Source organism: Brassica napus, chromosome C4 (genome assembly GCF_020379485.1).
Source record: "Brassica napus cultivar Da-Ae chromosome C4, Da-Ae, whole genome shotgun sequence".
Taxonomy (NCBI): domain Eukaryota; kingdom Viridiplantae; phylum Streptophyta; class Magnoliopsida; order Brassicales; family Brassicaceae; genus Brassica; species Brassica napus.
In genome coordinates this window covers 5,409,874-5,437,824 of record NC_063447.1, presented here as the reverse complement: position 1 = coordinate 5,437,824, position 27,951 = coordinate 5,409,874, and the positions used below count along the sequence as shown (strand labels likewise).

The 27,951-nt window shown below is 36.5% G+C and overlaps 6 protein-coding genes and 1 long non-coding RNA gene across 7 annotated transcripts; 4 read left to right on the top strand and 3 right to left on the bottom strand.

Moving 5' to 3' along the window:
* The first annotated feature begins 128 nt into the window (after positions 1–128).
* On the top strand, positions 129–2,092 carry LOC106399674 (probable protein phosphatase 2C 30). Its single transcript, XM_013840129.3, has 3 exons — positions 129–950; positions 1,534–1,713; positions 1,796–2,092. The coding sequence occupies exons 1-3, from the start codon at positions 129–131 to the stop codon at positions 1,958–1,960; spliced, it is 1,167 nt and encodes a 388-aa protein (XP_013695583.1). The 3' UTR covers positions 1,961–2,092.
* A 161-nt stretch (positions 2,093–2,253) lies between these two features.
* On the top strand, positions 2,254–5,030 carry LOC106398543 (putative F-box/LRR-repeat protein At3g18150). The gene is made up of 3 exons (XM_013839079.3): positions 2,254–3,959; positions 4,339–4,515; positions 4,685–5,030. Exons 1-3 carry the CDS (start codon positions 3,009–3,011, stop codon positions 4,979–4,981), a joined length of 1,425 nt encoding a protein of 474 aa, XP_013694533.1. The 5' UTR covers positions 2,254–3,008; the 3' UTR covers positions 4,982–5,030.
* A 2,398-nt stretch (positions 5,031–7,428) lies between these two features.
* LOC106397173 (GDP-Man:Man(3)GlcNAc(2)-PP-Dol alpha-1,2-mannosyltransferase-like) lies at positions 7,429–10,054 on the top strand. Its single transcript, XM_048753412.1, has 7 exons — positions 7,429–7,758; positions 8,414–8,700; positions 8,777–8,963; positions 9,034–9,102; positions 9,163–9,356; positions 9,427–9,536; positions 9,635–10,054. The coding sequence occupies exons 1-7, from the start codon at positions 7,459–7,461 to the stop codon at positions 9,877–9,879; spliced, it is 1,392 nt and encodes a 463-aa protein (XP_048609369.1). The 5' UTR covers positions 7,429–7,458; the 3' UTR covers positions 9,880–10,054.
* Positions 10,055–10,568: 514 nt separating this feature from the next.
* On the bottom strand, positions 10,569–11,428 carry LOC106399340. The gene is made up of 2 exons (XR_001279992.3): positions 10,931–11,428; positions 10,569–10,828 (listed from the first exon to the last, which is right to left on the bottom strand). It is a non-coding gene; the product is annotated as an uncharacterized LOC106399340 (long non-coding RNA).
* A 115-nt stretch (positions 11,429–11,543) lies between these two features.
* Positions 11,544–13,238, bottom strand: LOC106399874 (ethylene-responsive transcription factor ABI4-like). Its single transcript, XM_013840316.3, has one exon. The coding sequence runs from the start codon at positions 13,120–13,122 to the stop codon at positions 12,121–12,123; it is 1,002 nt and encodes a 333-aa protein (XP_013695770.1). The 5' UTR covers positions 13,123–13,238; the 3' UTR covers positions 11,544–12,120.
* A 5,152-nt stretch (positions 13,239–18,390) lies between these two features.
* LOC106398544 lies at positions 18,391–19,113 on the top strand. Its single transcript, XM_013839080.1, has one exon. It carries the CDS (start codon positions 18,391–18,393, stop codon positions 19,111–19,113), a length of 723 nt encoding a protein of 240 aa, XP_013694534.1.
* Positions 19,114–21,307: 2,194 nt separating this feature from the next.
* LOC106397657 (alcohol acyltransferase 9-like) lies at positions 21,308–22,799 on the bottom strand. Its single transcript, XM_013838282.3, has one exon. The coding sequence runs from the start codon at positions 22,737–22,739 to the stop codon at positions 21,447–21,449; it is 1,293 nt and encodes a 430-aa protein (XP_013693736.2). The 5' UTR covers positions 22,740–22,799; the 3' UTR covers positions 21,308–21,446.
* Positions 22,800–27,951: the final 5,152 nt, after the last annotated feature.

The window sequence follows — 27,951 nt, the reverse complement described above, 5'->3', positions numbered from 1 at the left end:
TTGGTCATATATATACAAAATCTAACCGCCAACTATTTCGCTAATTCACAAGGTCCTTGCCTTCTCTGACGTATACAACAAGCAGTACATTAATTAAAACGCAACCCTATTTTTACTTCTTTTTTTATATGCAAGTCTCTAAGAATCCGACCAAGCAAACAAATCGAGAGAAGAAGAAACTCACCGAAGATTATACCATGTCAAGGTCAGTGATCATGGCTTCGGAGTCTCCGGTTTACTTCCCATCTCCACTTGTTTTTTCTCCGACGTCAGCCAAAACGCCGCCCTCTTCTCCTCGTTGGACACCACCGAAGAAGATTATGATAGCGTGTCCTCCAAGGAAGCCTAAAGAGACGACTTCGAGTTCTGAATCTAACACAGCTTTAAAAAGAAAGCGACCACCGATGCTTGACCTAAAGCTACCTCCCACGGTTTCATCGTGGTGCAGTACGACGGTGAAGACGCCGGGAAAAGCGGATGACGTTGTTGAAGCGGAAGGAGATGGAGTTTACTCCGTTTACTGCAAGAGAGGAAGACGCGGACCAATGGAAGATAGATATGCGGCGGCGGTTGATCCTGGCGAGAGAGTTCGCAAGAAGGCTTTCTTCGGCGTTTTCGACGGTCACGGCGGATCCAAAGCGGCGGAGTTCGCGGCGAAGAATCTCGGCAACAACATTGAGGCGGCGATGGAGGCAGCGAGATCTGGAGAAGAAGGTTACTCGGTTGAGAGAGCGATACGAGAAGGTTACATCAAAACGGACGAGGACTTCTTGAAAGAAGGCTCGAGGGGCGGCGCGTGTTGTGTAACCGCTTTGATATCGGAAGGCGAGCTTTCGGTTTCGAATGCCGGAGATTGTCGGGCTGTTATAAGCCGCGGTGGAGTTGCGGAGGCTCTTACTACCGATCATAATCCTTCTCAAGCTAGTGAGTTCAAAAGGATTGAAGCATTGGTGAGTTTTATATGACATTCTGAAAAATATATATATGTATATTATATATATTATTAAAAATATATATATATTATCGAATCTGCAAGGTTGGAATATAATTTTTATAAATTATCGAATCTATGGATTTGATGAATGGATGTAATAAAATGCGAATATATGCGATTTTTTTTTTACTAGCTCTGTTCGTTTCATTACCGTGGAACTCAGCGGTAGCGTCAAAAATTAAAGCTTTAACGACAACAACACAAAGCACAGATGAAGCACGGTTGACTGATTTTGCAGTCGTGCGGCAACAAACGGAGGATAAAACGGACGCAAAAAATATCAGCGGCATCGGCTTCTCATTGCTTGTGTCTCTGGAAGTCCACCAGCGATTGCCGCTGCGTCAAATTACTCTTATTTTTGTCTCGTTCACCGTACATTATTTTGCCGCTGCCGCTGCTGCTGGATGTGGCGTCTATGAAATTTTTTATGATTGGTTAAAATTTGCAAAGTAGGAATATGATTCTACCATTCTGCAATCCAAATGATGTATTAGTCCGATTTTGTTTGATTGGTTCGGTTTACTTTTGTGTTTGTGTAGGGTGGTTATGTTGACAGCTGCAACGGCGTGTGGAGAATTCAAGGAACATTAGCCGTCTCACGAGGAATTGGAGACCGGTATCTCAAGGAGTGGGTGATAGCTGAACCGGAAACAAGAACATTACGGATAAAACCGGAACTTGAGTTCTTGATCTTAGCATCTGACGGCCTCTGGGATAAGGTAAGCATAAATCAAAATGAGTCAAGATTCTTTTTGTAGTCTACGGTTTGAATGTTGAACCAGATTTTCGCGGACATTATAGGTAACGAACCAGGAGGCGGTTGATGTGGTTCGGCCGTTCTGCGTAGGCGTGAAGAATCCAAAGACACTTTCTGCTTGCAAGAAACTAGCCGAGTTATCGTGTAAGAGAGGGTGTTTGGATGATATTAGTCTAATCATAATTCAGCTACAACAGTTTGTGGCATGATTCATTAATATAGTATTAAGTTAAACTTGATTAAAACGATTAAGTCTTATGTAACAATTTTGTTCGTTAATTCACATGTAAATATAATTTTCAAACACAATTAGTTGATATTTTCGTACTTGGTGATATCAAGATTTATGTGTCTTTAGCTTACGATCTCTTTCCATCTAACCCTTTTGATTATTGACAATTTGTAATGTGTTAAATGTTCGGTGAATTATCATTCCAGTCTTCTATTGAGTACGTACGTGACACAAACGAGAGGATCAAATGATGACTTTATGCTACTTCACAAAAAAAGGAAATGCACGATATTTTATACAAGAAAAAGGATCTTACCAGAATGTGAAAAAGAAGAAAATAAAGAAAAACACATGAGAAAAAGTGAGTTGATAACCTTGAGTTGATTCTTCAACTGAAAATCTTTGGGTAAAGTTTGGATTCTGATTACTAAAATGTACTCATAAATTAATGTTAAAATCATTCAACTCTTCAACAACATTTTTCACAATGAAAATCAATCAAAAATTAATAACACTAGATTTTAGTTGATCATTTTAAATCTTTCATTGAATAACATTTGATTTTAAACTATTTTTACAAAATATCATAAATACAAAAATCAATAACACTAGATTTATAATAAACAATGAAAATCAAATATTTGATAACAGTAGATTATTTCTGGCTATAAAAATTATTAAACTTCATCAACTAATAACACCTTGGTAAACTCTGAGGAATATATTCATGAACTAAATAAATTCTATCAGAAAAAAATGGAAAGTTGAAATAAAATAAAGAAACCATTTTGAATTTTTGAGTATGGTTATTAATTTTAAATAAATAGTATTATTATTTATGCATACAAGAAATTAAAAGTATTCAGAACATGTCAAAATAAAATCTAAAATAATGATTTTTTATTATTATTTTTTCAGTCAAAAAAATAATGATATATTTCTTTTAAGATTGAGCTTGTGTTTATCTACAAAACTAAATTAAGTGTTACCCTAGCCGTAGGTTTGTTCACCAAGCACAACTTAGGATGGTGGACGAATGCGAAAACGGAGACGGTGCAACCGCCGCAAGAAGATATAGCCACCAAGACCACAAAACCAAAGAAGCAGGAGATTCAAGCGACGGTGTAGACTCAATCAGCTTTCTACCTGACGTAATCCTCCAAAGTATCCTCTCCTCTCTTCCGACCGAAATTGCCATCAAAACATCCATCTTGTCCAAAAGATGGAGACATGTATGGTCCGATACACCTTGCCTCTCCTTCGACTGGATTAGGCCACATGGGCCGAAAGGTGATATCATAAACAAAATACTAGGTCGCTACAAGGCTCGCAAGATGATTAGTTTCAAGCTCAATGCCAACTTGCAAGACGATATTCCTTACATTGACAGATGGATCGAGTTCGCCATGTCCCGAAACGTTGAGAATATGTCGTTGGTGTTCGGTTATGATGGTGACCATAAGTATCATGTTCCTGATTCCTTTTACATCAGTAACTCTTTCAAGCAACTCAGTGTTAAGTATTCGTTTATTGATTTGAAACTTCCAAGTTTTCCCGTGTCTTGGACATCTCTGAAGATTCTGTACTTAAAGTCTTGCAAGCTCTCTGAAGAATGCATGGATAAGATTCTATCTGGCTGTCCGGTTCTTGAAAGCTTAACCCTTGACTTCTGCGATAAACTGTTGGTTCTTGATCTCAGCAAATATTTGCGTCTGAGAACATTGGTAATCAAGCGTAACATTTGGGTTCCGGGCCCTACACAGATTATTGCACCGCATATCCATTATCTCAGCTTGACCAACTCTCAGTTACCATGTACTTTAGTTGATGTCTCATCTTTAAAAGAAGCTAGAATGGAGATTTGCTTTTGTGCACTTGAAGATCTGGAGGCTGATTTTCTTCAAACCATGGTGCTAAGGATGCTAGAGAAGTTGCAGCATGTAGATAAGCTTACTTTCGGAGAGAACTTTCTTACGGTATGTTTTCTTGTATTCCAAGGAAGATATGGACATTATTACTTTACTAATGTCACGCCAGTCTAGCAACCCAATATATTAATTTTCACTAGGCTTTGATTTCCATTATTATTTTTTTTGGAACTCAGGCTTTGATTTCCATTAAATCTACGTTATATGCACTCTTTGAGAACTCAGCTATAGATGTTTGTAAAAGGCGACTCATCATTGATCAATAATTGTTCTTTGTCTTTTTTGCCAAGTAATTGTCATTTACCAAGTAACTGTCATTGATCAATAATTGTTCTGGTCTTGCAATGCTTTAGCTATTTAGCTATTTTTGTTTTTTTTTTAGAGGTTTGTTTTTTGGTATTTACTATCTATCTATGCTTCTTGTTAGGTTTTAACACTTGCCGAGCTCCGCAGTATTCCCATTCCTAGATTCAAGGTCAAAGATTTGACACTTGAGACAATGATCTCTCAATATGTAATTCCAGGTATAGTCAGGGTGCTACAAAACTCACCTGAACTGAAGAAGCTAACAACAATACACAGAATGATGTTTGGCACCATAACGGTATTTTTCCATAACCCTATTTTATTTTATTAGTTTCCTTGACCATTCTAACTTTTAGTGAGTTTAAATATATATTTCTAGAACCATGCATGTCCTTTCACTTTGGGTTTGTAGAACCTGAAATATTGACTATCGGTATACATAATCGAAAACCTTTTCTCTTGTACAGAAGAATAAAATTGACACGTACTTGGATTTGCAAGGAGTGAAGAAGGATCAGCGTTGGAGCTTGGAGGCGAGGGTCTTTGAGAACCTGAAACATTGGGATGTAGAGTCGAGGCACGTGGCTTCGTTCATGGAACTTATGTTAAAAAAAACAAAGACATTAGAGAAGATGGTCGTTTGGTTTTATAGTTATCGGAAAGGTCAAACTCTTGAAGAGTTGCCTGAGATGGTTCCAGTGCTCGCTGACAAGAACAATGTCTCCATAGTGCTCCACCTATTCAAGCCGAATCACAGGGTTTAGTCTTGGATCTTCTTTTTTTCTTTTTACCAAAGTAGTCTTGGATGTTATGATAATACTAGTTTATCTCCCTTGCTATGCACGGGCATAGTATTTTATATATATATATATTTTATAAACTAAAAATTATTCTAAATATTTTTTCACAGTTAAATTTTTTATTTTATCTAGTTATTATTAATAGATATAAGAGAAAATTTAAAATTGTTATAAAATATTTTAAAATAAATAAATAACTAATATAAAAATGAGGAAACTCAAAAGAACAATTACTAATATACCAACCTTAACTCTTGACATCATTTGACTGTATTTTTGCTAGTTTTACGTCTAACAAACTATATAAATATAAAATATATATTAATTGAACTTCTTTTTATCTATATTATTCAGATCTATTTTTTTCCATAAAAGTAATACTCAAATCTAACAGAATGAAATAATTTAACTTGAATTCACGTTTAGAACCAGTAAAAATAGAGTTTCAAAACACACAAAATTGAATAATTGAAAACTTAGACACACCGCATTGTTGTTTTAAAATCAAATGTTTTTTTTGGGGGTAAAATCGAGTTGCTCCAACTTTATAGTCTTCTCCGTCTTCTTTTCCTATGTATGTATATTTAGTTTTCTTTCTTGTGCTCTTCTACCTTTTTTCCTTTTCATTGCTATAATTCTTTTCCCGTTTTATTTCAGAGAAAAGCTACAAATTTGGTAAACTATATTATTAAGAACAAATCAAAACCTATTTTGATCCGTACGTAAACAAAATTAATGCCACTTTATGAACATAAAAATGGAAAACTAACATATGGCTTGACCGGGTCGTTCTTGTTTCCACTACCACCTGCGTTTCTTAGGCCCTGCTCTTAGCTGTCTAGTCCACTAAATGTTTCTTTTTTCTTCATCTTCTTCTTGTGTTGCTTTTTGGGGCTCCGTAGTTATGCTTCAAGGTGAACTTTTATTCTGGTTTTCTGCAAAATCATCACCAAAAATGTTGAAACCAAAAGATTAATACTCTTCATCAAAGAAGAGGAGAGCATTTGAAATGTGATTATGTTTACTTTTTCACCATATGTAGTTTATATATATATGAGAAAAGAAGAAAGCAACGTTAAGTTCAAGTTAAGAAGAGCATTGAAGAGTTTGAACGTTATAAATCTCACTAACGCTTCATCACAACAATATGGTGAAAAATTATCAGGCTAGTTAACTTCAAGACTCAAAGGCTGATGGTAACCCGCTTGCTATATATAGATTTAGCCTTTACGTGCCAGTATTTTGGCGTCGCTTGAAGCTGTAAAATCGTCAAATTTTCAGTGTCTCTTGATTGTACTAATAAGATAAATCTCAAAATATGTGGATCTTCAATTAATTACCTGCAGAGACTGCTACAGTTGCTTATGCATTTGGACATTCCTAATCACTCAATATAGTCACTTCTTCTGTTGTCACGATACATATTATTCATATCGGAAAATGGGAGGCAGGATAAAACACAAAAAATCTGATGCAAAAAGGACGAAAAAACGAAATATGTACCTGTTCAATTTGGTGCAAGTCAACTTCGTTCCCAAACGGTAGACTCGGCAATGTGAATATTATAATCAACGAAACCAATTACAGAAATAATGAATGGAACCAAAAAATAATAATTTTATTGCAGAAAATTTAGAGATTTACAATTTCTGAATAAAGGTAGATAAGAACTTGAGTTCATCGTGACTAATATTTTGTGAAAAGCAATCAGTTTTAAAGTTTGTGACATAGTGGGCGTAATGTGAGAAAAATTAGGGATTCTACGTGATTTTTAATTTTATTGTATAATAATAATTTAATAGAAATCAAAGGAAGTTATTTCTTGCGTTTACTACGTTTTGATCAATTTATTTTTTTTTTAAATTTTTAAAAATGTATTGCACAAGACATGTGGCATAGCATGATTGGCCAAGTGACTTGTGCTTTAGTATATAGAGTATATGGCATATTATTTATTGAATTAAAATTTTGAATTTGAATTTTAACCCTAAAGTTTCATTTTCTTTAAACTTTAAAACGAAAACTACACAAACCACAATTTGTGGCATGATTCATTAAAAGTTTTTTTTTTATAAAAAAGTAGATCATGATTTTGAAAATACGATTTCGTTGGTGTGGATGTTTATGTACTAGTGTTAATAAAATTGTAAGAAATGATTAGGATTTTCTATAAAAAAAATGATTTGATTACAAAAATTATAATAATTCTCATAATTCGAAATAGAAAATTAGTGTTTAAGTTTCTGAATTTCCAAATCAATTTCTTAGCTATTACGATTTGAAAGAGAAGAAAAAAGATAGTGACAATCAATTATGAAAGTTAAGGGGGATAACTATGATTTAGTCAAAGTCTCGGGTGCTTTCTGTAATATTCAAAATATATCAAAGAACAAAAAACGCTTTCTTCACCATTTCGTTCCTCCTCAGTGATACACGCTTCCATGGCGATCTGCTGCATCCTCTACGCCTTCCTCACCCTCCTCTCCGCATTATCACTGACCCTATCTCTCTCCCTCATCAACGCGAAAAAGAGCAGGAAACGCGCTGTGGGATTCTTCCATCCCTACACGAACGACGGCGGCGGCGGCGAGAGAGTCCTCTGGTGCGCAGTCAAAGCCATCCAAGAGGAAACTCCCGATCTCGACTGCATCGTCTTCACCGGAGACCACGACTCTTCCTCCGACAGCTTAGCTCGCCGCGCCGTGGATCGATTCGGCGTCAGTCTCCTCTCTCCTCCCAAGGTCCTTTCTCTCTCTAGAGATAGCTTAGGCTAGGCATTCAATTTGGTTCGGTTTCGGTTCGGCTATTTCGATTAGGAACGGTTAGGCTGTTTAGAATATTCAATTTGGTTCGGTTATTATTAGGTTCGGATAGCAAAATTAGGAACCGGCTAATATCCATAAAAAAAATATCAGGATCCAATTGGATTCCGGTTACTCTGGATCATTTAGGATAATATAAGTAAAATATTCAGATAATTCGGATTTTTCGGTTTAAATATCGGGTAATCTGGATGTTCGAATAAAAATATCGGATAATTTGGATTCCAAAGATAGCTCCACTCGGTTATTTATGAAATTCGGTTCGGTTTGGATAGCAAAGTTAGGAACCGGTTAATATCCATAAAAGAAATCAGGATCCAATTGGATTCTGGTTATTCCGGATCATTTAGGATAATACAAGTAAAATATTCAGATAATTCGGGTTTTTCAGTTTAAATATCCGGTAATTCAGATGTTTGAATAAAAATATCGGATAATTTGGATTCTAAAGATAGCTCCACTCGGTTATTCATGAAATTCGGTTTGGTTTCGGTTTTTTTCGGTTCGGTTGTGCCCAGGCCTAGTAGCTCCTTTGGATTCAGTTTTGATGAAAGTTTCGATCTTTTCTTTTCAGGTGATTCATCTGAACAACAGGAGATGGATCGAAGAGAGAACATACCCACATTTCACAATGATAGGCCAAAGTCTCGGCTCTGTTTACTTAGCGTGGGAGGCTTTAAGAAAGTTCACTCCTTTGTACTTCATCGACACGAGTGGATACGCTTTCACTTACCCTCTTGCTCGTCTCTTCGGTTGCAAAGTCGTTTGCTACACTCATTACCCAACTATTAGTTTGGATATGATCTCTCGTGTCCGTCAAAGAAACTCTATGTATAACAACGACGCATCAATCGCCAAGAGGTTTTGCTTGCTTTCTCCTTGCTTGACGTTTAAGTTATGTTGGTTTTGGTAATGAGATTTGTTGTTTTGTTTGTAGCAATTGGTTATCTACTTGCAAAGTAGTTTACTACAGAGCGTTTAGCTGGTTGTATGGGATGGTTGGCTCGTGTACTCATCTAGCTATGGTGAACTCTTCGTGGACTAAGTCTCATATCGAAGTGCTTTGGAGGATACCTGAACGGATCAGACGGGTTTACCCTCCTTGTGATACTTCAGGACTCCAGGTGATAACCCATCAGAGAGCTTGAATCTCTATCTTCTTGTTATTTTAACATCTTTGGCTTTAATGTGCAGACACTTCCTCTTGAAAGATCATCAGATCCTCCAGTTTTCATATCAGTTGCTCAGTTTCGTCCTGAGAAGGTATTTGATGGATCACATTAGTTGTCTTACCCAGCTTACTCAGTTACAGTCTTGTACCAGGCTCATATGCTTCAGCTTGAGGCCTTTTCACTAGCTTTAGAGAAGTTAGGTCCTGGCGTCCCTCGACCTAAGCTCCAGTTTGTGGGGAGTTGTAGAAACGAATCAGATGAAGAACGGCTGCAGAAGTTGAAAGACAGAGCAGGTGAGCTCAAAGTAGATGGGGATGTGGAGTTCTATAAGAACGCTATGTACAGGTTATTGCTCAAACCTCCTTATGGAATTCTCTATTCTTGTAATACACTCAGAGCGCTTCCATGATTGCAGAGAACTAGTGGCACTGCTAGGAAATGCAGTTGCAGGTATGCATGGGATGATAGATGAACACTTTGGGATCAGTGTTGTTGAGTACATGGCTGCTGGTGCGATTCCAATAGGTCAGACTTTAAGGCTTTGTGTTATTGTTGAAGTTTCAGTTTCTCTCATCTAAGTTATTGTAATGGCTTCTTTGTTTTTTTTTAAACTTGTAATGCAGCTCACAACTCGGCTGGACCTAAGATGGACATTGTGTTGGAAGAAGAGGGACAAAGAACAGGGTTTCTTGCTGAGACGGTGGAGGAATACGCTGAAGCGATCGTTGAGGTTGTGAAGATGAGTGAGACAGAGAGGCTAAAGATGGCTGAATATGCTAGGAAACGAGCGAGGAGGTTCTCTGAACAACAGTTCAGTGAGGACTTCAAAACTGCTATTCGACCTGTTTTTACCTGTGCTGTGAAATGACAGTGTTATAAACCCTAAAGGAAACTGCTTATTGCACTAGCTTTTAGACTCGCAAGACGAACTAGGTTATACTCTTCTTTTCTCACTTATACTTTTTTTGTTTTCTGGTTAAAGCTCTGACATAGACCAACACAATCAGATGTTATCTTCCTGATAAAGTAGACGTTTGCTCTCATTTTCCTATTTGTCCTCCGAAGTCGGTCTGATTTTGAGAAAAACCGGTTTTGAACCTAACTCGGGTTTGCATATGTGGTGATTGTTACAGTTTACAGACTCATATTAGACAAGTAGTTCTCTTAGCAAGAGTGATAGAACCAAGTCTAGGGCTTTGATGATACGACTGTCATTATCAAAGCTTCTTTTAGTTGCAATGATCAACCAATTGCAATCTCAGATTGTTAGGCTTCTCACAAAAGTTTAAATTTGAAAACCTTACAAGCTGAGATAATCAGTTTGGAGGAAGACTGAGGATAAAATGAGACTAACCACAACGATATTATCACAATACTATCATATTCAAATGCATTACGTGTTGGATCATTCTTGATTAAACAAACAAGATTTGTATATTCCAAGATCGTTCAACCTAAATCTGAGTTATTACACAGGATCTATAAGCCAAACGATGATACTTTCAAAACCTAAATCAGTACTAAGATTGGCGTGTGCAAGAATATAAATATCAGTGGTTAACTAAAACATATAGCATTGCCATTAATTGAGGATCTCTACAATCCGACAAAAACAAAGCTACGAACGCTTAAAAAACTGAAATGAGACCAAACCAAAAGTACTTTTAAAGATCTCTAGCGAAAAGGGAAACAAAGGAAGCAGATGGAAAAGCAAAGTCTTTCAAGAGGAGTCACTCTCTCTTTCTCTGAGTCTACTTAGATCGCTGTCTCATCTTTCGTCTCTTCCTCTTCAGCCTCCTCATACGCTTCTTCTTCCACTGCAAACACACGATTTTTAATAACAGCGACTTAGGCTAAGAATGATACATATACGTGAACAGAATGGTAGACAGCTGTATAGGACAAGATGAACAACAAACCTTGGCTCTCATGTCGGAGAAACTCTTTTTCTTGAAACCCTGATCGGCTAATTCACGGTGACGGTAACAAGAGAGGAAACGAAGCGTAGTTGTGAATATATATACCCTTGAGAACCCTAGTTTAGAGGTATATTTGTTTGCTAGGCCCATGTAATATCTTGGGCCTTAAAGGCTTATTCCCCCAGCTCTAAATAAATTAGAAGGATATTTTCAAAATTTTAAGCTAGAATTGTGTTTTTGTCTTGTTTGTTCGTGTTTTTTTAAAAAAATGATCTTCCCAAATGAGACATCATTTTACAAACATCAGTCTAGTAATAAGATGATGAGGAAAAGGAAAAACACGTAAGCATAAAAAACACATAAGCATAAAAAACACATGTGAGCAATGATTAAATGAAGGAGACAAATAATCATCTGATGCGGATGTGGAGATTAGATCTGAATGAACCTGAACCAGTTATGGATAAATGATTCTTGCCCATGGTTTGGGGCCATATTTTGGCGCCTGATAGTTGTGTATATATTCAGTTATCCATCTTTTTTATTTTTCAATCATCGATGGAATCCTTGTTCTCATGCATTAGTTTGTATTCCAATGATAGCGCAGTAAAAATATTTTTGTTTGATTTGATTCTTTCTTAAAGAAACTTGCAAAACTTGCAAAACTTACATAGATGAAAGTTATCGATTGCAAACCATGAAAAAAACACTCTTATAGAGAAAATGAAGCATCCTCTCATGGTTTTCTGCCTTGATTCGTATATGTAATTCAAACCTAATACAACATAAAAAAAATAGAAACACTCTCAGAGAGAAAATGAGATATATAAACCTCTGAAAGTCAAAAACAAAATTAAACCTCTGAAAGACGAAAACAAAATCAAAATCATCCTTATAAGACGCTCTATGAAGTTTTGAACCAATAAATCCCCATAAAACTTTCCACCCATCTCTTCTTCTTCCACATATGTATATATACTTTATTGGAACCGTAATCTCCTTTACGAATTCCCTGAAAATATAAATAAAAATATTCAAACCCAGTAAAAATAGCCTCTTAATTATCTCTATATGTAAAAAAAAAAATCCTCCAAAATTGTGCATGCAAAGCTCTTCATCGATTGTAAAATCTCCTTATGAATCTTCAATGGTCTTGACCAACCCTTGGAGTTACTCTCATCGATTGTACATCAAATGTCAAGCAAAGGATCAATAAAATCCCAAATATTCCCCCAATGACTATACTCGTCTTCTCCGCTAAAAGGCCAAACCGGTGAAGATCCATCTCCAACGATATTGTAACCCGGATCCATACCCATTGAACTAACCGGATCAACAACCGTTGAACCGACCGAACCAATTACAGAATTCAAATTCTCCATTGAGTTGTTGTTATTATTACAAACACTTCCTCCTTGTTCTTGCCCTAACGCCACCTCGTGATGAAACGACGCCGAATTAACTAACGGAACATTTGTCAGCTCCACGTCGCCCATCTTGTCGCCCATCTTGTTATTGTTATTACTAGAGTGAAGATTCAGATAAGGTTGGTGATGGAACTGTCCCACTTGTGTCATATGATTTTGATTTTGTTGGTGTTGGTGTTGGTGTTGGTGTTGGTGAGGGAAAAGACCGTAACTAGGGCATAACATAGAGGTCCCACCAAAGAGTAACATGTTGTTGGTAAAAGGTAGACCGCACGGACCAAAGGCGGAGGCTAGGGACGCGGCGGAGGGACGAGGGAGGAGAGGTCTTAGGGTTTGAGTGGTGGAAGAAGAGGAGGAAGGAGAAGAGGAAGCGGCGGAGACGGATGAGGAAGTAGAAGAGACCGATGAAGGAGAGGAAGGGGATAAGTTGAGCTGAGCACGTGACCCGTAGAGAAAAACGGCGGCCCGGTCGTAGGCACGTGCGGCGTCTTCGGCGGTGGCGAAAGTACCAAGCCACTTGCGAGTGCGTTTACGTGGCTCTCGGATCTCGGCGACCCATTTTCCCCAGCTTCTTTGTCTGACGCCACGGTAACGGAACTTGGAGTTCTCGGGACCACCTTTGCCTTTGCGTTTGCGTTGTTGAGCAGGAGAGGCTGTGTCGGTTGTGGTGGTGGTCGAATCGGATTGAGGATTTTGGTCTAGGGTTTGTTGGATAGTATCGTCAAGATTGTGTTGTTGTTCTTGTTGGGAAGGTAAAGGGTCCATAGATGAAGAAGAAGAAAGGACAAAGAAAGAGATTAAAGAAATTGAGAAAATGGAGAGGACGAATCAAGAAGAAAGAGAGACAGAAGTGTTTTTGAATGTCACCGTTGTGAATGGTGGATTAGGGCGGTGCTTCTTTATATATACTTATACTCTCTTTGTTATTCTTTTTACCTTTTATTTACCAAGGATATTTTTGCTGTTACAAGTATTTACTGTGAGGGAGATTTGTTTTGGTTGTCGTTACAAGCAGTATATTTTTATTGTTCACTTAAGAAAAAACATTTGCACCCAAATCTAACCAAAAAGAGTACATAAATAGCTTAAACAAGAAGAAACACACAAATCATGAGTGTGTACGAGCAAGAAGAACGAAGATGTCCGCCTTTCTATTCTTGTTTAACAAAAAGATGAAAGTATTCAAGTTTTTATCTGTCACAACGAGACCAGACTTGAAACGTCTATAGATTTTAGTAAGGTTAATTAAGATAATTGATAGTTCTAGTCATTGTTGTCAATCGGTTTATAAAAGTCTCAGACATCTATAGATTTTGGTAAAATTTAACATAGTTTCCGTAATTTGATGTCAAACTTTGGCTTAGTTGTATATAACTTTCTACAACTATATTAAGTATATGCTCAATTTTGAATCAACAAGTCCTCGTGTTAGTTATAGATGTGCGAACAAGTAAATTAAACATGACCAAAATTAATAGCATCTGAATGAATGGTTAGAACATTTTCAATGTAAAACTTTATTTTTTCTTTCGAAATTTGATAACTCTATAACCGAATCTAATTTAAATCCAACTCTTTTACATTTTTCACTCCAACAAACTTTCGTTATAGCTTTTTCTTTGGGACCCTTTTTCTTTTCAATTCTAGTATATCTAATGTTATAGTGTATTATGTTTTCATTTATTTTATAATTCAAAATCCATTTACATACAGTCAATGGTATTTTACGCTTCAGAATCAATTCCATTTGCTGAATTTTTTTGGAGAAAACAAATAATTTGCGCACTCGGAGGGTTACTGGAGGGACAGAAAACACAGATGCAGAGAAACTGAGAAAGTCGGAAGTAATTATTTTTCTGACCTTTATTTTAAACACACATAGTTATACCATTCTTGGAAAAAGACTTGGTTCGAGTCAAATACTTCGTCCGATTTATAATAATCGAAATATTATAAAATTCTGGATACTACACACCTTTCCTTTTATCTTCGCAAACAATTATGTAGATAAAAACACTCACATGTTAGATAATTAAACAAGTATATGGAGTATATTAAAAGCGTAGATAGACCGTCAATTATAAATACGAAAAACAAAAAAGAGAAAAATGGGAATATTGCATGGAAGAGAGGAGGTGGCGAGGAAGGAAGCAAAGACAGCGAAAGAACCAAAGCTTTTTCTTGTGGTTTCTGAGATCTCAGCCCAATTGCCTTGGAACTCTCGCATTTTTATGTCTCGGCAGCTAGTTGCGCCATACATGCATTTGTCTTACACTTATCCATTTATATAACGATGTAACTTGATTATCCCAGTCACATAATTCACGTGAGGTCTTGTCTAACGATGAATTGATCATTTGATATCATTCAAGAAAGATTAGTGCACATTTTTTTGTTCCGCCGATTACCAGATGCTTAAATTAATACAATATAAAATGAACCATAACATAGGACATAAAACTTAAATGTTTCAGAGTATTGCAACGCAACAAATATGATATGCAGTATGATCTTTCGTAAATTATAAAAGTATTCATGAGTTTTGGGGGTTTAGGAAAGAACGTCAGACGTAAGTTATAAAGGTACCAAATAAAATTTTAGGCAAATTTAAGATTGTAGGTTCTTACCATAATACCATGTATGGAACCAATAGTTACAAACTTGTGACTAGTTCGCTATCAATATTAATTTACAAATTTGTTAGCAAGTATCCGTCACAAAATATCACATATATATTACAAGTATCCAAACTAATACATTTTCTTTATTTTAAATCCAAATAACTCTATTTATTATTTTGTAAAAATTTATGGTTTAGAACGCTTAGAAATGGATCAGTCCAAGAATTACTTCATAAATGAAATTTCTTTCGAATCCAAAACCTAGTTAAGCTAAATAATTAGATTTTCATATAAAATGAAGGGTTGGTCCGGGAAGAGAAACATTGTCGAGCAAGATGATAAATATTCACATGCCAATAAACCGTGGGCGGCACTTTAATCAACATGCCAATATAACGTGTGCGTCTATATATATATGCCCGTATTTATTATCTTTGGATAAGGACATTTTCTGTGTTGTTTGCATTCATGTCTCCAAAAGGGCCATTCTCTTAACTTACCTTTTTAATCATCAAAACATAGAATATTAGGTGCGACATAACACGATGTAAATGCACGGAGTCTGTATATTTTGACAAAATAATTAACCAAATTCAGAAAACCAGTAATTAATTTATAGTGTTTGGATGAAACGCAATTTCCATGATTGTATCTTCGTCTCGTTTATATAAGTAAGACGTGTTCAGTTTTATTTTATAAACGAGGATATCGTTATAGTGTCCACCCTTGTATGGTATTAAATCCTTTACGGAATGTTAGAACTCCACCTTGATAAATGAAAATGAATAATACTTTCTCCGTTTCATAATATAAGTAGTTTTGGCTAAAAGCGCGAAGATTAAAAAAATTATTATGTTTTTAAAAAGTATTTTATAATAAATAGGTTAGATATAATTTAACCAATAAAAAATAAATTTATTTAATTTGATTGGTCACACTGTATTCAATAAACGTAAAAGTTACCTAGAAATACGAAAACTACTTACATTTTGAAACAAAAATATTTCTCTAAAACTACTTACGATATGAAACGGAGGGATTAGTAATATAAGAATCAGATACTAATTTATATTTTGCTAATTAAGAAAAATACTAATTTATATTTTGCTAACTACTATGAGGAATGGAATTTTATTAGCATGAGAATTAAAACAAAAATTTTGTTAACAAAAATCCGAATATTAGTATGAACAATGAAGTGAATGTTCTGTCCTCTTCAGGGATGATGCCCAACGAAAATTACTAGTGGGTCGAAACAAAAATACAAAACAGTCAAAGGCATTAAGAAATTCGACATACGTCAGTCATCAAGGCCTTTTAGTATATAGATCCTGGAGCCAGCTTCAGAAGTATTATTATTTGGGTCTGCTTTCTGGTCCATTCCTTCTTTTTATCGACCCCATTGTAAGTGTAAGGTTATTTAAATCCTGAAATAGCGGGAAATGATTTAGTTAGACAAGAAATATGTTCACATACGTATACAAACTAAAAAGTTTTGATCATTTCACAGACTAAACAAAACCATAGCTAAATCATTATGTAACATGTTTGTTTTGTGTCCTCGATATATGGGCTGGCGACAAGTTTCAGCCAATAGCAAGTAGCAACTAGCGATAAGGATCAACAACAAAACATCTTGTTTGTTTCAGAATCATTAGCAACTAGATATTGTTGTTCGGTAGTCGCTGATCTTTAGACGAGTTTCAATGATTAGCAACTACATCTTCAGGCAGCTGCTATAAATTTTAATATTCTAATTTTTCAATTAGTGATAATAAATCACTGAAATGTACCAATATCGTTAAACCTTGTCGCCAACAACTACAAGTTAAACATGTTTCAGTCACTATTGATGTCATTACTTTTTCTTAATATCACTACCCTTGGCTTCTTCTACTTTTCTCTCTAACTTCTACCCTTAATCGCTAGCAGAGGGGTGAAGCTACACATCGTTATTTCAAAATTTTCATGTTACACATAGACATTGTAACTAAATTAGCCTAGTTGGTAAGGAATGCACCCACTAATTATCAAAGACCGGATACAAATGTGGTTACAATTACGCTCACATATAGAATTATATTCTCTCTCTTATCGCTCTCTCTTCTCTCTAAGAGACAAAACCAGCAGAACCAAACCCTAGCTCCGGCCGCCGCATCCGGCGCTGGAGGCGCCGCCTTCTCCTTAATCTCTTTTTTCCTTTGCTCTCACCCTCTCTTCTCTATCCTAAGTCGAGATGCTCGCCTTTCTGTGATTGTCTGAGATCTTTTTCCAGAGAGTCATTTGCGACAAACGGAGGCAGATACAGGCGTGGACAGGCGGTGAGACCCAAGGAAGATCGAGGGTGGTGAGAGTCGGCTTTTAGACCGAAGATTCATGTCAGATCCGATTTTCCACTTTTGAGATCTATGATGAAATCTTCACGGAGATGGCACGTGACTCGGCGTAGACGTCTTATCCACCTCGGATCTACCTCCCCTTGTGGCGGTGAGATTGCTGGAGGAGCGGTGTGAACAGATGGCAGAAAGGGGTTCGTCCTCTGGATTCCGGAGGCGACGTGTGGCAAGGTCTTTCAACGATGGAGTTGTCAACCAGAGGAGGGGACTTTGCTAGCGAAACGCGGTGGAGTTGCTACATCCCAGCGCCGGTGACAGCTTGGTGGTCGCTTCGGTGGTAGAAACTACACCCCTTTTGAAGCCGCGACTTAGTGTTCCCGTTTCACTATGCCGTAATCCAGGTCGCTTTTTCATTCTGGACTCGTGTTCGGTTTTAGGCTGAGGATACAGATAGTGATGGCCGGAAGGAAGAGGAGCCCAGGTCGGAATGCGCCTTCTGGTGTTGATACTGTGGTTCACAGACTGAACTCGAATCATAAGGAGCCATCAATCTGGTTTTAGTTTAGTACCGACTATGAATTTCTTTTCCTTTTGTGTTTAATTATTATCGTTGTATTTCAAAGTCGAATTAAGGGTCTAAGAGGCGGTTTATCCCGGGTAGTGGGATGAACTTGTCCTCGTCGTGGAGGAAAATACAATGCCAGATTAGATTGGGTAACGTTGGATCCATCTATGTGTTCCAGGGTGATACTAAATTCCGGTGTTGTGTGTGGGATTGAAATCTTTAGAGATTGTAATCTTGTATTCCACGATTAGTCAATATAAAGTTGAAGTTAAGCCAAAAAAATAAAAATTTATCAAGGACCGTAGTTCAATGCACCATCACAGTTTTTCACATACACATAATATTTTATCATTTTCATGCACCCATTAAAAAATTATCCTAGATTTTCCCCTAATCACTAGCTTTCTCATATGGTCCTTGCTTCTTCTTTTGTTTAACTAGCTTTCTCTTCTTTTTTTCTCCGCTGCCATCAACTCTGGGGGTCTTCCCGTGTAGCTCTTTGTACGCCAATATGGACTTCCTTCTGTGGCGAGCAAAAGAACAAGGCGTGGGTACAGAAGTGATGAAGGTATTTCCATGGCTATTGTGGTATATATGGAAATCGCACAATGAAAAACTCTTCAACAATAAAGACATTGCACCCATGGACACGCTCAATCTTGCTGAAAACGAATCCCAAAGCTGGTTCTTAGCTCAGGTTCTCCCGAGTCTGTTTGAAACCGCTGCAGACGAACAACATTCCACGACGACCGAAAGGACAGATTGCCAAGATCCATTCAAATGGAGATGCCAAGTCGATGCCTCCTGGACAGGTGAAAAGGAAGGCTGTGGGTTAGGGTTCATAGCATTGGAGGAAAATAAGCCAAGTCTCTACGGAGCAAGAGGAGGAAGAGCCAAGACACCCCTACACGCAGAGGCGAATGGTCTGATTTGGGCAATGCAGGAGATAACAAAGCTTGGACTTCAAGTTATGCATTTTGAAACAGACTGTGAGCAACTTGTGAACATAATTAACAGGGAGGAAGATTGGCCAGCGCTGGCGATGGAGATAGATGAAATAAAAGACCTTACAAGAAGCTTTACGGAGTTCTCGATGTCATTCATACCTAGAGTTTTAAATATCCGAGCAGATGGCCTAGCGAAAGGCGCGAGATCACGAGCCCTCCAGTTCCCATACGTAGACGGTTGTGCACCAAGATGGCTACCTAATACTGGTCATATGGATGCAAACTAGAATTTCTTATTTTTCGATATCAAAAAAAAAAAAAAAATTAGATAAGTAATTAACGGTAAGAAATATTTCATCTGTTTCAAATAAAATGTCGTTTTAGATTTTTGCATACAAATGACACTTATTTTATAATAAAAATTTACTCTACATTTACACCTAAATTGAAACGAAGTGAATATTGTTTTTATGGTTGAGTTTAATTTAAAATTAATCTCTCATATCTATTATTAGTACGTAGTTCCATGCCGGCTGGAAAACATATTGTAAATAAGCCAATCATTAAGATATTCATAATTTATACAGAATTCATTCCCTTTGGTCGAGTTGACTTTGTAGGACCAAATCTCTAATAATTGAGATACGATCCAACCATAAATATAAATGAGTCGATTCATGTCTCAAGTGATAAAGTATTTATCGTTGACAAATTCCCCTAATTATAATGCCTTTACATCAAATGTTTATCAGGTTTTGTTATTGAGTGTCAAATTCTCTCTAGAAGGATTAGTTATTAAATGTATATGATTCGATGATTAGCGTTGAACCATATATAAGCTGCGACATGTCAGCTTGCCTTGGAGAGCCTCTATTTAAATTAATTAACGCACGTCTACTTAAACGCAATTAAACATTTCCAACTAATCACATTTCAGTCAAACTGTTTTTAATCGTTATTGGGGCGTTTCCAAATTCCAATGGTGATGCCCATGGCCATTACGATTTAATATTATGAGAATCTTGAATAATGGAAAATTGTCAAAACTCAAACGTAAACATATTCTACTCAAACAAAATACTACTAGTTTGGATATGATTAATATTTCGGGATGGGATTCATTGGTTGTATATATATTTATTGTATTAAATATGGTTAGTTTAATGATTCATATATTAAAAGTAACACTTTTGCTATAATATATGATTATTCTTGACAAGACTGATTTTCAAATATTTTACAGATTGATTCAAAAAAGTAGAAACTTATATGACCAATTAAAAAGTTAATGATAATCAGGATTCTGGATTAAAGCTAAGCATAATAGCTTTAATCCATAAAAGCTAATGTATAAGAATTTGAAGATATCAAGATTTTGCAATGAAGTAGTCTATGGACACATTATTATTCCTTTTAAATGACCACCTACATAAAACCAGGCTTAACTGTAATGAAAAATGAAAATCAAGAAATTTAGAAGACAAACCCTTTATTAGTACGATGTCAAATGGAAGTATAATGATGTATTCAGCTTCAGCATCGTACCATCTCCAATGGTTCATTTTTCTTTACTCTAAAATAAAACAATTTTATAATATAGTTGAGTTTCATTTCAATGGTACGCTATTTTATAGTAAAATATAAAAAGGTGAACAAAAAATAAACAACTAAATTCACTCTTTATTTATTATAAAATAGAAAATATAGTACTATTATATCATTTTTACTCTAGATTCTATTTTATAGTAAAAAATAGAGAGAGTAAGAAATGCTCTAATATACTAAACTTCATTGAACATCCTAATAGACGATAGACTTCACAATGATCATTTATCTGGTCTCTTTTTAACCTATGATTCGTGACTTGTAGAGTACTAAATACAGTTATACAATAACAAATTACACTATACAAGTTTGGTGAATGATATAGCAATGGTATTAAACATAATAATAGCAAATAGTGCTTATAGCTTGCCGACATATACTACTGCATCAATCGCGCTTCTTGGGACCAATGCAACAACACCAACACTAAATCACGGATTGCAAAAGGAACCTTTTCCCTTTTTATCGATTGCAAGAGCATCTCTAATGTAAAACACCATTTTTTCCTCTAAAATAGAGTAAAAGTGAAAATGGAGTAAAATTGCTTCAATTCTACTCCATTTCCCACTCTATAATGGAGTGATGAACAAAAAAAATAGATTACTCCATTTATGGAGTAAACTTCATTATGGAGTGAGATATGAGATTGGATTGAAGCATTCTTTACTCTATAATCACTTTTACTCCATTTTAGAAAAAAAAATGGAGTACAGATGGAAATGCCTTTAGATCACAAAACTAATTGGCATAGGATGCAAGTATGCAACAAAGTTTAACTGCACTGTTCAGATTGGTATACGAATTATTCACCGATATTATGGGCTTATTTATGAAGCATATGATTTTTCAGTTGAGACTAGTTTAGTTAAGTATCTATTTGGTTTATTTTCAGTTCGTTTATTGAATAGTCAGAGAATTATACAAGTCAAAACTCAATATTATACAAGTCAACGGATATTTACTTTCGAAAAAGAAGAAGTAAAAATTGGAATTTATCTTTTCTCTAATCATATTATTAAGCGTTCGGACACGTCAAAAGATTCTCGTAGGAGTCAACGGCGCTTGACGGAACGGCGACCATTACTTTAACGGCGTCACTCTGTTCAGGAACCGGAAGTAACAAACAGTAACGGTCGCAGCAAACCGATCCCACGTGAACCGGTTTACCAAATCCGAAATCAACCCGTTCTAAACCGAGACGCGACCACTGCGACAGTATCAAAACTCCGACCGAGTCAGGACAAGCTTTGGCTTTGCTCACGGCTTCCACCACTGATCTGACGTAACCATCGCCGACACGCTCCTTCGCTTGTTTCACTAGCATCGCCGCGTGGCTTAACCCTTTCTCCGTTAAATCTTTCACGGTGGTTTGCGCGCACCCGACGACGAAGGCGTTCCCGTAAAACCCACTGGGTATACTCGGTTTGACTCGGTCTCGGACGTTGATACTGAACAAAAGCTTGAGGGTTTGGCTCGACGGCAGGTTCAGTGATCGCGCCCAGCTCCGCCACACATGCGCGGAGAGCACCTCGAACGATGTGTGCTTATTAGAATTTGACTCACTGAGTCGACTCGCGAGTTTCTTGAGCTCTGTAAGCCTCTGTCTCTCGAACACTACCGATGTCGGAACGAGTCGTTCGGCGTTGAACCGGTTTACGAACCCGCAGAGATCGGGAACTCGGTTGAACTCGGGGTGGTTTAACGAGCCGCGAACCGGAGAGGGGTTAAGCAAATGGCGATCCCACAAGTGTTTCCGTTTCAACTCGGTATGACTCAGCGAGTCTCTGGACAACTCGGCGAACAAGGTGAGAAACTCTGCGCTTCCGATCCCGTCGGAGACGCAGTGGTTTACACCGACGGCTAGAGCTGCGGCGCCGTCTCTGAGCCAAGTGAGCTGGACGACGAGGGGTGGAGCGCCGGCGAGAACGTCAATGACGTTGAGGGAGAGAAGCTTTCTCCAGCTAGTCACGTGCCGGGGAGGTTTCTGAAAGTCGAGGCACGTGAGGTGGTCAGTGACAGCTTCGAGAAAGAGAGCACCTTGTCCACGGCAGTTAACCTCGAGACTTCCGCCGCCGTCGCGTACGCGGCCGGAGAAAGGGAAGTAAGGAACCAGAGCGCGAGAGAGAGCTGACTTGAGACGACCCGAGAGAGAAACCGGGTCGGAAACGGGTGAGTAAACGAGGAGGTACTCGATGGTGAAGCGGAGGAAAAGCTGAGAATCTAAGGCGGAGAGAGACAGAACAGTAGAAGGTGTTTGGTCGGACGGATTAATGACTGTGGCTTCTTTCACATGAACCAATGATCCCATTATACTTTTTTCTTGCTCTGTTTTTTATTTCTAAGGTGGGTCTCTGCGATGTGTTATATATATATATATCTCTGTGTCTGCTATGTATGCGCTTGTATAGTCACGTAGAGAGATATAGTAGGGTAATATTGTAATTTAGGGCTTCTTTTTGGTCATGGTATGTCTTGTGTGTTGTAACCTGCATATGCTTTTGATGGGAAAGTGTTACAAGTTAACTGGACATAGATAAACTACTTTTATGGATATTGAAAAGATTTCTACGAATATTTGGTTAATTTGGGGATATTTGCTTGATCCGGAGACATTTTGTATATCAAAGTTGATGATAGTATTGTTTGGTGGGTGATTGATCACGCATATGTATACAGTCTACACGAATCCAATAAGGAGGTAAATCATTTGAATAAATATCTGTACTAACTAAGCATGTACAAGACCATAGATTGCGTCTATGTAAATGCGTTCAGTTTGTTTTAATGGCTGACCAAAAATGTGAATTGTCCATGCGAAAGTAAAGATGATCGCACACGAAATTTATCTTTAGAATAAGAATTGAAGACAATCATATCTAAAAAGATGAAGAAAAAAACCCTATTTGGTATTGGTTTAAAAACAAAAATATTCAAAATCAAGTTAGTATTTTCAGTAGGTGAATTTTCTCTATCTCCTTAGTATTAGTAGTTCTTAGTAAATTATTTATTGCAATATTTTAAAAATTCCGAAAATCCTTTGAATTGATGTGGTACGGTTTGCAATAAAAGACTAAAATTGACTGAACATTAAAAGTATGGAAACATATAGTTTTGTATCACTAGTATTTTGTGTCATTAGTATTTTTAGAACTCAATTATGTTCTTGGCCATATGAAATATTTTGTTTTTTTTTTTAAATACGGCCGGGTTGCACAATGATATACTATTACCAATAAATTTTAAAGTTTGGACACAAAATTATTAGATTATGGGATCGAACTATTTATTGAAAGTGGTAAAGCTTGGTCAAAATTAACCTATTTATGTAGGCAATCTAAACACAAAAGAGTCCACAAACACTTTGTCTTTCCTTTTAAGTCTTAATATTAATCAGTTGTTCAAAAAAAAAAAAAAACTAATCTAAAAGCAAGAGAAACAAAATTAAGGGACTTCTTCGGCTAAGTTCGATTCCATGAGGAAAATTACAATTCATAATTGAAAGGCTTTTAAATGGAAAAAAAATGTATATAATCAACCTATGAAACGTTACACATTTCCTTTTTAGAATGATTTGGATTTTTTTTTCTTCTTCTTTTCTTGGAAATAATCGTGAGAATAAATTTGGTTGCGGTGGCGGTTTACAGTATGATATGCCTTGTTGTTTGGGTTGGCGCATGTGTCTTCAACAGTGAAAGATTTGGTGCCAAGATTCTCTTGGAATAACTTTATTGGACAGTGACAAAAATATACTCATGGAATATTAAATGAAATATATATACCCTTCCATAATTATGCAAAAATATACTGCTTATTTCCTTGGTTTTCTAATTATAATCATCTTATAGTAATATTAATTATCATATCATGTGTCATTTGACAAGTACATAATTTATTTTGAACATCTAAGTTCCTAATAGACTCAATTTCGCAGCAAGGAATTATTTAAACAATTATTCGATAAATTCACTAATATTTTTCATCGTAAAAAGTTCCCATGTGTCTAATGTACTACTATGGAAAGTAACCCTAAAAGAAAACGCGATGCCTCTCTCTCTACCATAAACCATGTGTTATATACCGAAATATCATTATAGACTTGAATTTTTCAAATGGTTAGCATTCGAATCGATATAAATAAACGATATGTGCACTTTTAAGTTTTAACTAAAATTACATGTATAGATAATTCAAAAGCAACGCCACTTTTATCTTTTAATTTCTTGAATCACCGTAGTGGTCTTGTCAATTCTAGCATGGACCCACAAATATTTAACGTGGTCACTAATATGATATAAAGACTCTTTTTCAACGATGATAGAACAGTATACTTCGGCCCTACAAAATTACCCCTTGTTATTCATAATCCAAAATGTGATGAGTAGATTCGAAGATGTTAGAATCGATCGAATCTTACTACGACATGAGTTTCTAATAAGAAAGAAGATGAATCGAATGCAGATATCTTATGGTGATGTTTATGTATTATGTTTATGGTCATGTTCGTTTACGTGTCGCGCAACCTGCGACCTGCGACCTGCCACCTGCGACTAAGATTACGTTCGTTTACGTGTCGCGCGATTTGCGACCTGCGACTAAACCTGCGACATGCGACTAAAACTATGTTCGTTTACGTGTCGCGCGACCTACGATATGCGACCTGCGACCAGTCGCGCGATCAAAATTTTCTTAATTTTTAGTCGCTGTTTTTTCGGGCGACTTAAATGGGAACCCGCGACTGGTCGCCCGATCAGTCGCGCGACATCAAAACGAACAACAACCTGCGACTTGCGACTTGCGACCAATCGCAGGTCGCATGTTACGCGACAGCAAAACGAACAACAACCTGCGACCTGCGATCAGTCGCATGTCGCATGTCGCTGGTCGCGCGACATGTAAACGAACACGGCTATAATGTTGTTAGATTATATGCAAGAGATTATGTCTTATCATCAAATAAATAATTAAGATGGTGGGACACATTTCACGTTCCCATTGAATAAAAGATTAAAGGATGATTCGGCAATCCAGATAAATGGGATTGAATTGTTTTGATTCTGTTCATGGAAAGAAATAATGAAGAATTGGGAAGATTTTGTACCAAGAAAAATAAGGTGAGAAGATTGCTTTATGTGGAACAAACTAAAAGGGTGACTTGATATGGTATGCACATGTTGCGGTAGTCATGTTTTTTTCGGTTGGGAACACTCAAAGAATCTAAGATTCTAGCTAGAGGAGCAGGCCCGGTCGTAGGCGGAACCGACCGTTTAGACATCCCGATTTATATAACAATTTTAATTGTGAAAAGGACAACATGCAGAATGGGTAGTATAAGCCACTATACAAAAATATTATATGAAGAATGAAAACATAAATTGGTATTTGAGTGTAGGACGGCATTACATTTTTTGAAAACAGTTAGACCGGCCCTCTAGAGTAAGTCATCTACGAGCTTTGGTCGTATATATATTATAGAGTAGATGCATGCTGAAAAGTGAAAGGCACTTTCCATATAATACACGTCTTGTTCGTGTCGGTGACACAAATGACACGTTAATTAGAAAGGATAAGCGACGCTGAGTGATGAAAATGAAGGTAGAACCGTAGAAGTTATGTTTTGTGACTTGTGTCACTAGTATTTTTAGAGCTGCTATCTTTTCAAGAAGCCGTCGCTCGTCCTCTTCCACACTTTTCACAAGTTGATGCCTGTACCGTCGTTTGATTTTGTTGCGCAAAGACAAGCACATAAAAAGGTTAGATGCTGTAGACGCTGTGGAAAGGTTGACATTTATCTGATAATGATAATATTTATGTACATATTATCCATCCAACAAGAATTTGGTAGGCCCAGGTTTTGAGCATTGGGCAAGTAGTTACCATCCCTTCTCATAAAAATAGATTGATACTTCTAGTTCCGACATTTGCTTTGACAACTTGTTAGTATCTATTTCATTTGATATATTAGATCGATAGTACATTATTCTCGTACATGTATTAATATTGTTTGTATTTTTAATCATATTAAGTACTTTGTCATTTCAGCTAAACATTCAGCCATAAAGAAACATACTGGCTTCTTAGCTTTATTAACCAAAACGAAATATGATGGCGTCGCATATTAATCGATCAATATCATTCGATACAGCATAAATATAAAATCACTGTGACCTTTGTTATACATCATATGTGAAACTAAGCTAAGCCTCCTTTGAGGATGGATGATATACATATAGATGTTTCATGTCTGCATATAAAGAACCCCCACAGATACACACATATAATATTTATTTATTTTCATTGAGATACAATCAAGGAAGTGAGGAAAATTTGAGCGTTATCATGTAAAGCCGGTCTGGCGGTCACCGGCTTTTAACGATTTCGCGATCATAATTAATGCAAAGAACGGCTGTAAAGTTGAATCTATTAAAGAGAAAATTTGTCTTCATGTTTGCCATAGCTTTCATGTGGTCAAAGATTGGTCGGCAGAGACATTTCACTTGCATGGAGACAAATTTATAATGCGTAAATCTTCCAGTACGTTATGTATAGCATCTTACGTACAAACTGTGTCAAACCTATATAATATGCAATTGGAATTTTCTGAGAAAAAATGAACTTGGATACAAACAAGAACTGAAGGACTCTTAATTATTCTTTGACAATAGCTAGCTAACAAAGTGAATTCGCAATCTAGTGTAAAAGTGAGGAACAAAGATTGTTGACGAGCATATCACCCTAACACTTATACATAAAATAATTCCATCGTCTTTAATATTTGGAGCAACTTTCCAATTTGTTTGTGTTTATCCTACTAAAGTTGCTCCAAATAATTAAGACGACGGAGTTAAACATATACTATGCTGTATAGTTTTTTGTTTGGTATGAGCTAGATTACATTAGATATGATTTTGCATCTTTACCCCAGCGTTTTGTTTTTGTTTTTCTTGATGTGATAAGCATTGCTTTCTTCTTCTTTTGATCACAACCTCTCTTTAATTTCCGTTATCTTCTTTCTCGACTTCTTTAGTTATCTTTACAACCATACCAAAAGGATCCCTTGCAAACAATTGACTCCAAGTCTTTTCACACAAAAAGAAGAAGAGATATTCTCCAAAAGTGAATCTTATTCCCAAGATCATATCTTTGGCTTTTGTTATGTTTTTGTTTGGTAGTCTTAATCAAACTTAAGTTTAATACTCTTCAGTGTAACACATTGAAATATTAAGAGTTATTCTTGGGTTCACCCCCTAGGGTGAACCTTTAGGTTCACCAACCAATAGAAAATTGTCATTTTAAATCTAGTATCTTTTAATTAAGGAAACCAAATAACTTGGCAAATTATATTATCTTTTCAAAATAAAATTTAAAAATAAATAAAAATAATATATAAAAACGAATTAAAAAAAAAATAATGTTGTCAACAAAACACTAAACCCTAAACTCTAATACTAAACCCTAAACTCAAATCCTAAACCCTAAATCCTTGGGTAAACCCTAAATCCTTGGGTAAACCCCTAAACCCT

What these genes read in the sequence shown, in the direction of transcription:
- LOC106399674 (XM_013840129.3), top strand. Translation starts at nt 129, where the DNA reads ATGCAAGTCTCTAAGAATCCGACCAAGCAAACAAATCGAGAGAAGAAG. An exon ending in TCAAAAGGATTGAAGCATTG is followed by an intron (nt 951 to 1,533) that starts GTGAGTTTTATA and finishes GTGTTTGTGTAG; the next exon opens with GGTGGTTATGTTGACAGCTG. An exon ending in CTGACGGCCTCTGGGATAAG is followed by an intron (nt 1,714 to 1,795) that starts GTAAGCATAAAT and finishes CGGACATTATAG; the next exon opens with GTAACGAACCAGGAGGCGGT.
- LOC106398543 (XM_013839079.3), top strand. Translation starts at nt 3,009, where the DNA reads ATGGTGGACGAATGCGAAAACGGAGACGGTGCAACCGCCGCAAGAAGA. An exon ending in TCGGAGAGAACTTTCTTACG is followed by an intron (nt 3,960 to 4,338) that starts GTATGTTTTCTT and finishes GCTTCTTGTTAG; the next exon opens with GTTTTAACACTTGCCGAGCT. An exon ending in TGATGTTTGGCACCATAACG is followed by an intron (nt 4,516 to 4,684) that starts GTATTTTTCCAT and finishes TCTCTTGTACAG; the next exon opens with AAGAATAAAATTGACACGTA.
- LOC106397173 (XM_048753412.1), top strand. Translation starts at nt 7,459, where the DNA reads ATGGCGATCTGCTGCATCCTCTACGCCTTCCTCACCCTCCTCTCCGCA. An exon ending in CTCAGTTTCGTCCTGAGAAG is followed by an intron (nt 9,103 to 9,162) that starts GTATTTGATGGA and finishes GTCTTGTACCAG; the next exon opens with GCTCATATGCTTCAGCTTGA. An exon ending in TATAAGAACGCTATGTACAG is followed by an intron (nt 9,357 to 9,426) that starts GTTATTGCTCAA and finishes CCATGATTGCAG; the next exon opens with AGAACTAGTGGCACTGCTAG.
- LOC106399874 (XM_013840316.3), bottom strand. Translation starts at nt 13,122, where the DNA reads ATGGACCCTTTACCTTCCCAACAAGAACAACAACACAATCTTGACGAT.
- LOC106398544 (XM_013839080.1), top strand. Translation starts at nt 18,391, where the DNA reads ATGGACTTCCTTCTGTGGCGAGCAAAAGAACAAGGCGTGGGTACAGAA.
- LOC106397657 (XM_013838282.3), bottom strand. Translation starts at nt 22,739, where the DNA reads ATGGGATCATTGGTTCATGTGAAAGAAGCCACAGTCATTAATCCGTCC.